General features: G+C 43.1%; 1 protein-coding gene across 1 annotated transcript in view; it reads left to right on the top strand.

Annotated features, from left to right (window-relative positions):
- Positions 1-267: 267 nt before the first annotated feature.
- The window catches only part of FANCL (FA complementation group L), a 50,652-nt gene continuing 40,056 nt past the window's right edge, over positions 268-10,863 (top strand). The window contains exons 1-3 of the mRNA XM_044429483.1: positions 268-363; positions 4,149-4,207; positions 7,430-7,490. Of these exons, the coding sequence (XP_044285418.1) occupies positions 268-363; positions 4,149-4,207; positions 7,430-7,490 (216 nt within the window). The remainder of the gene's footprint in view (positions 364-4,148; positions 4,208-7,429; positions 7,491-10,863) is intronic.

Raw genomic sequence — 10,863 nt, 5'->3', positions numbered from 1 at the left:
GCCCGCCCCACGCTGATCCCTCCTTGTTTGACGGGAGCCTCGCCTAGCGTCAGTCGCACTCCGAACGCGGGGGGACGTGACGGGGTGTCTGGAACGCGCATGCGCCGTGCCGAATTCTTCCTCCCGGTCGTTGGGGGGGGGGGCTCAGAGAGGCGAGGCGGCGCATGCGTCGTTCTGGCGGGACTCCCGGCGATGGTGCGGTGGGAGAGGCAGCGGAAAGTTTGCGGTTTCGGCGCCGCGTTGTGGCGGCGGCGCGGGCGGGCGGAAATGGCGGCACGGCCCGGGGCGCTGCTGCGCGAGTGCCCGCTGCTGCTCCCGCAGACCCGGGACGGGAGCGTCTACGAGGGCTTCGTCACCGTCCAGGTACAGGGCCCCGGCCCCTCACGAGCACGAGGGCAGTGGTCGCGCAGACGCCGCTTTCCCCCTTCCGCAAGGGTGCCTATATCTACCCTTCTTCACAACACCCCTGCGAGGTAGGCTAGAAGGGCTGCGGGCTGTTTCTCGCCGTTTTCTCATGAGAGCTGCTGCTGTTTGGGTAGGACGATCTGCAGGTGGTTTGGACTTCCAGGATCCTGACTGCTGCCTGTCTTGATCCATCCGCTTGGAGCTGATAGCCCGGAAGGCCCCGGGGGTGTGCCCACCCCCGTTCATCCTCCTCATGGGGGAGGCTCTGCTCTGGATGCCTTCCAGCTCCGAGGTGAGACTAGTGCTCCTGGGAGCACCGCCTCCTTGGCATTGGCCCCATAACTGCTGAGTTACTCCAGGCCAGGTAAATAAGGCGGATCTCCAGATGTTGTAGATTTCCAGCTGCTAATATCCCTGGAGATATTACCCCTGGTAAGTGTTTCTGAGAATTGAATCCTGGAGCATCTGGAGAGCTATCGCTCCACTTCCCCTGAAGGATATAACATTGCACCAGAAGGATGAAGAAATAGGCTAACCTGGCATGAGGACATTCTCTATGATTGTGTTAAAATAACAATAGCCCCCAGTTGAGGATTGAATGTAGCTTGTCATCAGACTGCCAATTGCTGTGGAAACGTGTTTTGTTGTTCGAATCTAATGGAGATAAACCAAAGAGATAGCCCACAATTCACAGCCAAGGGAAAATGGGTTTTCTTCATGAGTTGTTCATGGTTAATAAGCTATGGCTTATTAATTGGCTGCAGGCAACATGATAATGCATGGCTCAGCAACAACCCGCATTCAGCCCTTGCAATGGATTATTGTGGTCTTCCCAAGCTTGTGCCTTCCAGACATGTTTGGGCTCCAACACCCAGAATTCCCACTCAATGGTCCTGCTGGTTGGGAGTTCTGGGAGATGAGGTCCACATGCCTCTGAAGACCCCCAGGTTGGGAAAATGTTGAATTATTGTGTTGTCTGAACCCAGACAATGTGTCCCTCCCACACCCCATGTTTCTCTAGTTGCTGGTTTGCAAGGGATCAGAAGCCCAATGGCGGAGCACATAGTTTGCATGCAGAGCTGACCTATCTCTGGCGTCCTCAGTTAAAAGAATCAGATAGCAGCTGAATGTTTTGGCCAGGAAGCCATTTTTATTTTACTTTCCATGGAAATCATGTCCCTCAAAACTGCTCATATCCTATTTTCTGTATTAAAGAGGAGAGGAAAGGTAGTGGATACAAGGGGAAGCACTTGACCAGTAGCATTTACATTTCCAGTTGGGGCTTGACTGATCTTGTGTTGCTGCTGTCCCTGCTTGGTTCCAGGCACTGCAGTTGCCCCAGCAGGCCTTGGCTAGCCAGATGATGGCCGCAGAAGGACCGTTACCCCTTACTTCTCTGATCCCAGAGCAACTGCCACTTTATGCTTTCTCTTGTGGGGAGGTGAGAAGCCATGCTTCCTGTGTTATGGATGAGACCAGCTTATTTATTAGATCTATATGCCGCTTCTTCTTCTTTTAACAAAGAACTCAAAGTGGCTTGCATCCTCCTCCTCCTGCTTTCAGTCTTATCCTCACAACAACGACCCTGTGAGTTAGGTTTGGCCCAATCTGTGGCTGGTCCAAAGTCACCCAGTTGGCCCCATGGCTAAGCAGGGACTAGAGCCCAGTTTGCCAGGGTCCCAGTCCTGCTCTTTTAACCACTGCATCACACTGGCCCTCCACTCGTCACTGTATTATTCCTTGTAGGCAGGGGATGAAGCTGTGGTGGAAATCCAGTCTATTCCCTTTACAGCACAAGAATCTACACTCCAGGTTGATTATGAGTTGTCGCTGGACCATGGCTGAGTATGCTGTGCGAGCCCACAAAGCATTGCTTATAAATCACAATCCACACAGGATGCATGGTTTGTTTTTTTGGGTTGTCAACTGCGGATGGTTTCTGGTGAACACAGTGGGTGATCATCCAACACACATTTCAACAACAATCCTGGTTTGATGGCAACCCACATTCAATCCAAACTCAATCTTGCTGTGTTGTGTGAATCCAGCCGCCTTCTCTTGAAATCTTCAGATGAATTGGGGGTGGGGGGATAGGTGGGATCCTATGGAACTAGAACGGACTGTATCTGCTCCATTGTTGGTATTTATTCTGAAGCATTACAGCTCCATCTACCAATCCAAGGCAATATCACCTTATGCTGTTGCATCTTTGGATCCAGCTGCAAGCTCAGGCGGCAGCAGAGTTGTCTCTAAGCCTCTGTGAGTTGAATGTTTCCATACTTCAAGAGTGGTGGTGGTGGTGGGTGTTCTTTGCAGGGGACTTCTAGCGAGGAATGTGGGCAGGGGAGAGTACCTTGCATGGAGGGAAGAATTAACTTTCTTCGCACACTGTCCTTCCTCCTCATCCCTGCTTCCATTAATTTTCTAGAAGTCCCTTCAGACAGAGACTTTGTCTTATGCCACCTTCCCTCCCCCACCGGCGGCATTATCTCTAGTACAATCTTTGGACTTTCCTGTCTGAATTCTTTAGCTCTCTCTCTTAAAACAAAGGAGATAAAGAAGTAACTAGTTGTATACAAGATGCTGTCAAAGTTTAGAAAGGGAGGGGCAACGCAAAATGCCCCCCTCCCCATTTAAGTACATTTTATCAAATCTATTGCGTGCTTAGGTTTTACAACATCTTCATAAGGTACTGTTTTTCTTTACAGGAATGTCTTTTTAAAGGTGTTTTTAAGAATCTTTCAGTACTTTAATGAAACACTGAATCATAGTTATTTGACCTTTACAAAGGTCAGAATTACATCTGCTTTTTATTTTATAAAAAAGGCCATTTAAATGTAACAGAAGTGAAAGTAACAATATACTATGAAGGTAAAGGTTATGAGGTACATTAATTGTGCTTCTCTATTCATCAAACTACATTGTGACAGTTTTCTGAAACATCTATTCCTTTGTACAAATTCTGAAATAATTATTGGCTGACTGATAACAGTTTCAAAACAGCTGAAATACTTTCTTGATCAGAGTTTTATGAAAAGCTTTGGGGCAACCTGACACTTTTCATTTGTTTTCCAAGTTTAGCCAATGGGGGCTATTACTGGGAAGGGTTCGGTTAAACTGTGAAGCTGAACTGGAGGATGCAATCTTACACAAACATACCTGGGAATAAGTCCTATTACATTCAATGGGGCATATTTCTGAGAAGGCTTGGATGAGATTGTACTCGAACTATATCTAGAGAGAGAATTGTCTATGAGGATTATTGTGTTGACTGTATACTGATTATTTTTATCATAAAATAATAAAAGCGAGCCAGTGTGGTGCAGGGGTTAAGAGCATGGCACTCGGACCATCTGGGTTCTAGTCCCTGCTCAGCCATGGAGCCAACTGGGTGACTTTGGGCCAGTTGCAGGCTCTCAGTCCAATCTAACTCTCAGGGTTGTTGCTGTGGGGATAAGAGCTCTGTGCTGACACCTTAGCTGCTACCACAGTGTTTGAGCATATTTATTAGTAGCTGATTTTATTGTTGTTATTGGTTTTAATGCATCTGTTGATTTTTATTGTACTGTGGTTTTGATTATATGTAAGCCACCCACCTATGGCTAATCAGGTGGCATATAAATCAAATAAATAGATTTTATTTCCAAAGGACTTAAGTGAGAAGAAATAAATAAAAAAGATTAAACATTTAAACTGGTTCAAGATTTTCAGATATTCTACCTAATGAGATACTATTTTTCCAGGGCAGAGACTTTCACATACGGATATTGTTACCGTCAGATCTTCAGCTGAAAAATGCTAGGTGAGTTGCAGGTTCCTATGTTGCAGGATAGCCTATTTCTATTTAACATGCTGTGTTTGAGGAAATTTCAAGGATATCCGCAATTTTAGTTTGCTGTGTATACTTGTAAATAGTTAATCTTGATACCAGTAAGATTAAGGCAGGGTATGAGAATTAACAAACACATGCTGATTCAGCAGACCAGAAAACAGCAACAGAAGAATGGGCCTAGAAGTATATTTTTGATCTGAGAGCAAATCCACCCTGTTATGGTTACATTTAGCACATGACTCTTGTAAAACTAAAATGTTTTTCCTGGACAAACCTTTGGAAACAGTATTGTAGGTATAGTCAGTCCAGTACTGGGACTTCGTCAAACACCATTCCCCCTCCAACGCTGAGTGAGGGAACTCATGGAAGGGTGGTTGAGATGCACAAAAATGCAGGGAAATGTGGCTGCTTCAAAGTTTAGGATGTTTCAGATTTACTACTTGTTTGAAGTGTTTGTTCAGGCGGTGATCTTGCATGCCACTCATATCTCAGCCTTCCTGTGAGATGGGTTGTTCGGGAGAATCTGGGAATCTGTGTACACCAGCTAGACAACGTAAGCGGAGAACCACAGCATACTCAGATTGCACGTGGCTGCCATGTACCCTGAACTGGTGCCTATCAACTCGGATTGCAGCTGCATCTGGAGACTGGGATGAAGTCGTCATTAAAGTGTTTCTCATGAGAGCATTCAGATTTTGCATCATACTTTGGCTAAAGATTGCATTTTATGGCAGGAAGAAACATATACCTAGTACAACATAACTTGGCAATTCTTACTGTATGGTTTATTGTTTTTGCCTTTCCCATCAGCTTGTGTTTTGTCTCATTTCTTTGAAACATTTAAACAGTTTATCGTTATGCAACATGCCTGTTTCTGCTTTCTAATTCTACAGTAATTTGCATAACATGGATCAATCTGTAAGGATTGCCATCAGTATCAGTCTGAAGGAGATCAAATGTGCAACTAGTTTTCACACATATGAATGTGTGGGGCATGCACTCTGTCTCCCCCCCACCCCCAATATCAGTGTAGTAGCCCTAAGTAGACTTTGAAGTGTACAAATATAATTTAAGTGGAAGGAAATTCCTCCTGCTTTGTTCAACATTTTAAATTTCTGAAAGTGAACTTGGCTTCCAGAAACACAACACAGTTATATGCATCTTCTAATGAAGATGTTTATAAGGGGCAGTAGATCAGCAATCAGTTTCTTGTTTCAGAATTTATGCCATGCAGTGCATGTTCTGAAAAGTGCATTGTTCTCTGAGATGCAAAGATTGACTGGAATTTGTATTCCATTTCAATGGACATAATAGGTATAAACACAGATAGAAATGGTTGGTTACACAGGTTAGAGGAGGCTTAGCAACTCTGAATGGTCAGTGGAAACTAGTTCCCTTTCTATTTTTAATAGAATACAGATACAGTACTCTATTAAATACAGATGAAATACTCATGAATGTTTCAGTGAAGATTTGAGATACCAAATGTTGCAATACAGATCAGACATATCCAAATCGATTAAGGCTGCATGTCTTAGTATACTTGTGCTTAGCTTAGTTCACTTTTGAATCTACTAGGTTTAATCTGGTTTAAGCACAGGTACACCTGTTTAAAGGTCCTATAATACTTCTTGCCAAGGCAGGTACTTTCAGAGAAGACATGAGGAAAACCTTTCTGCCCCAGCACATTTTTTAAATGACTGATTGTTGTTGGCACAGTATGTAACACGGCAAACAGCCATTTTAAACTTGAATTATAGTCCTTACTAATGAAGCTATTTAATTAGAATAAGATTATGATTGATGCACATTTTTCTGTCCACATGAACAGATGTCATCTCGCTGAGGAATGCTATCACTCCCTTATAGGCACTGGAGAAAGTGTAGCATTCAGAGAGTAAACCATGGCCAGCAAACTGAGGGAGAGAAAAGTGCCTCACACTGCAGTAGAAAATACAGAAGATTACACATTTACATTTTTGAACCCGCATCATAAAGATTGGTGTAACATTAACACATATTATTAGGAGATAGATGTTAAATACCTATCCCAGTTCAGTCTTTGGGGGCAAAAATACAACCCTTGGTGGATTTTTCCTTGGACAATTTACACAGAAGTAGTCCAACTTATAGCACATAGGTCATTTTACCTGCAGAATAACTATTTCCTTTCCACATACCTTTTTCTGTCTGTTTTTAGATTGGCAGTATGATGGTAAGGACTTTTATAGGAGCCTTTCTAACAAGCTTTAAATTTATGTCCAAATTTCAACTGCTTACCATTCACAAGCCTTCATGTATCTCTAAAGAAAAAAGTGCCCAGGTTGTAAAAACATGTTTAGAGATGTTATGTTTTACACTGCATTTTTTTTCCAGCAAGGATGAAGAGATAAATTTCTCTGAAGGAAAACAAATTATCTAGGGAAGCAAAGTTAAATGTCTGTCTATAGTTTTATTTCAGTAAACAAAATGGAATCTTGGAAATGTGTTCTCCAATTGTGACGGTATCAAATTTTTTGAAGTTTTAATACAGTAAAATTAAAGTTTATTAAAAGAACACACAATAACTATTTGTGTCATTCATGCTTTTAATTTGTTAACCATCATACTTTAATTTCAGATGTATAACTTTGCCAATCTTAATTTCAAAATATAATATTTGTTTTGAAGTAAGCCTCACTAAGTTCACTGGGACTATTGAACAACAGCCTTCCATAGCCTAGTACTAACTAGCTGTTGTGGCCTTACTCCCTAGTTGTTGTGGACTTAGCTTTGGTCATCCCCAGCCAATCTTATTAATGATCAGGAATCTTGGGAGTTGCAGTCCCAACATATCCGTAGGATTCCACACTGGGGAAGACTGGATAGGATTGCAAATGCATTATAGTCAGAAATAGTAAATATTCTTAGAAATCACATGCTGGGTTCTTTCATGGGAGTTACTGATTTCAACACTATTGTATAGGTTCATACTAGTTATGTCTACTTCTAAAGTATTAAAGTCTTACACTGAATAACATTTAACATACACAAAATATGTCATTAGCTCTGATAAAGAATATGTGGGAGGGCAGGGAAAGAGCGGAAAGGAGTGGGTTATTTCCTTCCAAAATAATGAAGAACATAGCCATTTCTGTTTTCAAATGTTTAAATGCTACATTTATGTGATCTGAAATATTTTCTATTTAATAGGATACAGTGTAGCTGGAAACTGAAAAGATTGCTAAATGGATATCTCAAGATTCTTAAACAGGTAGGCAAGTGAACTGTGCATATAACATTTTATTTTCTACAGCTTGAATTGTTATACATGGGAGAGGATAGTTGCATTCACAACTGATTTACTCATGAGTAAACCATTAACAGTTCTATTGACTTTTGTAGGACTGATTCAGATTGAGTGGACTTGGATTGTGGATCATTTACAAAATGTGCCAGATTAACGCCCTAATCCCACCTTGGGAGATGGGGGAATCTAATAAAATGGGGTTTTGGGAGGGATTTCCTATGGGGGTGAGAAACTTCCCAGGACTGGTAAGTAACTGGGAGGCCAGATTTGTGCAGTCAGGGAAGGAGAAGAAGTCATAGGGATACCTTTTTCCCTCCCTGTGCCCACTAGCCTCACATCGCTTGCTGTCTTCATTACCTGCCCCATCCAAACACAGCAAGAGGGGCAGGGATGGCTTCCGAAGGTCCGTGCTGCCAGTCACCACTCCTGGGACTTCTGGGGTGTGTTAGACGCATCACCATCTGCTTTTGCTAGGCTTGGATGATAAGCAACTCATGCCTGTTCTGAGTACCCATGGAAATGAAGATGCAACTTGCATGCTCAGGGCAAGGTAAAAGCATCATTGTGGCCTTCCCCCTTCCCCAATCATTTGAGCTTGGCCTGAGTCCCTGAGAGAGCTGCTAATCTTCCCTCTGAGGCAGACATGAAAGAAGATGGATATGGTTCTCCTGTACTAAAGGTTTTCTGCACTGGGGTGAATACTTTTTTTCATACTTACCAAGTTATACTGAAAAATAAATTCAAGTTTAGTATATTTGAAAAGCTTAAACATGTGAATATCTTTGTTGATGTTACATATTCATTGTTTCTTTTTTTGTAGTGTAGTAGAGTTTAAATTTATATTAGAAGGAAAGTATTTTATCACAATTTTCTTCCAGTTTTCTGATAACAAAGGCTGTTTTTTCCATTTCATTTTTAATTGATGTTCTCATATGGAAATAAGTGTGTGTGTTTTCAAAAAGCCTGAATTTCATCCATCTTAATATTTTAATAAAAATATTAGAAAAATAAGTTTGAATAGGATATTTTATGGTATTCTATAATTCTGTATTCACCTCTAGCTACCACCTTGTTGTTGCTGCTGCTGTTATTATCATTTCATTTTTAACTCTCCAGTACCATAATTCATATACTGTAATAAAATACAGTACAAAAACCCATATGGTAAAAAACAAGTTGATAAGCTAAGTCTGTGACAAGAAAAAACAGCTGACATAAGTCCTCCAAATGTTCTAAAAACTGGTAAACGCCTTGATAGAGAAGGCAATCTTCATATAGCACTGCCTGGATAACAGAGTTGGTACCAAGTGGGGCATTTGTTCCATCAGGGGGGCATGATTAAGAAAGCCCTCTTGTTTCTACCTTCCAAGCCTTTTTTGGACATCAGAGGAAGACCTCAAACTTGAGCATAGTGCCTTGGTAGATTAAGGTCACGGGAGGGACTTCAAACCAGGGCCTTCAATTGGGCTCAGAGGAATACAGGTGATCAATATAAGCAAGCTAGAATTAGCATTGTATTTATGAGACTTCTGCACCTGGAAGGAACCTACAGCCTCTGAATAGTCTATCAGGTCAGCCCCAAGTGAAATGCATTTCAGTAATCTGAGTCCAGAGCATAGATTTACCAGAGCATAGATTTCCGAAATCAGGCCATCCTTGTTCAGATGGGGGTGTAGCAGGGCCACTAGGTCAAGTTGGTAGCACTGTGGCAACCTGGGCCTCAAATGACAAAGATGGCTTCAGGAAGACCCCGCCCCCCCGGCTATGAGCCTGCATTTTCAAGGGGAGTGCAACCCCACTGAGAGCAGATTAAGCATCCTCCATCTGGCCAGGAGAACTACCCACTAACAGCATCTCATCCAGATAATTGTCATAGCCTAGCGCTGATTTAGCACATCCAAAACCTCACCTGATAGAGTTAGATGAAGAAGTAGAGCCGTGTGCCATCAACATATGATGGTGTTCCACTCCAAAACTCTGTATGACTCCACTCATTGATCTCATTTGTATGCTGAGCAGCATGACAGAAGACAAAATCTGCCCCTGGGGAACCCGTCTTGATGAATCCATGGGGCCAGCCCACCTTCTGAAGCTGCCCAAGAAAGTCACCATGGTCAGTAGTCTCAAAGCTTCCAGGAGATCCAGGACTAGTCGCATTCCCACTCCTGATATAGGTCATCACATATGATATAAAAACTGTTTCAGGGCCAAGACCCTGTCTGAGCCTCGACTGAAAGAGATCCAGATAATCAGTTTCATCCAAAAGTGTTTAGAGCTGGCTGGCCACCATCTACTCAAGGACCACAAGCCTAAATTTATTAAGATCTTTTGGGTCCAAACAAGGTTTCATTGTGAGTGGTCTCATTACTGCTTATTTCAGGCAACATGAACCACTTGCTCTTACAAACAGGTATTACAGGCTTCCTGGTCTAATGAGCTGTGTACTCACTCTAGGCACACACTAGAGTTTTTTGACATCTCTGCTCAAGCAGTCTTCTGTTTTGTGGGGTATACTACAATGCCATAGAGCTATGCTACCGAGAGAACACTCGGAAATAATCGTGTGAATCTCCCGTGTCATCTTCAACTTCCAGAGGCTGGCCAGGGATCTGATAGGTGTGCCAGGTATATTAGCGAGGAAGCCCCCCCACTACCCTCTAGAAACTTAGCAAGTGGTGATCTGACCGTAGCAAAATGACCAAGACTCCCACCTTCAGAGCAAAAAAAGCATAATTTGAAGTGTGTCCTGCTTGTGTTGGGGTGATGGCATGCTGGGGCAGTCCCTTGGTTGTTTCGGAGGCTACGGTATTGTGAGCCACCACAGATTAGGTGTCCTCGGCAGGCTGTTGATTTCACCCAAGACACGTAGCCTGGTTGAAGTTCAGCATAGCAACTGAGCCTTAAGCCTGCTCAGGTAAGGAGTCTGAAGGGTTGCAGCAGAATCCCCCGTCTGTCCCCAGACAAAGTGCAAATGCTGTAAAAGTAGAAGGAGGATACTGGAGAAAAGGAGTTCTTAGAGACCATGCTTTCCCTGGCACTTATGCTGACCCAAGTACCCCAGTAGACAAAATTGGGAGCAACTAAGTTCTCCATGTATGGCCTAGTTCTTGAAAATGCACTGCAGATTGGCTGCCTCATCCAGATGGGTGAGGGATGGACCAACTTGACATTGGGAGGCCAAAGGACAGGCCGATGGGGCAACCAGCAAACCTGTGGGTGTGTTGGGAACTGGACTGTGGCACAGCCATTAACTGTCTGGGTTGTGTTCCCTTTATCTGACTAACCTTCCTCCTAATGCTGTATTTCTCTCATCACCAAACTCATTGGGTTCCATACA

The sequence above is a fragment of the Varanus komodoensis genome, unplaced genomic scaffold (genome assembly GCF_004798865.1).
Source record: "Varanus komodoensis strain SLA01 unplaced genomic scaffold, ASM479886v1 scaffold2, whole genome shotgun sequence".
Lineage (NCBI taxonomy): Eukaryota > Metazoa > Chordata > Lepidosauria > Squamata > Varanidae > Varanus > Varanus komodoensis.
The sequence above is the reverse complement of the archived record's forward strand: the minus strand, read 5'-3'. Positions and strand labels throughout refer to the sequence as shown.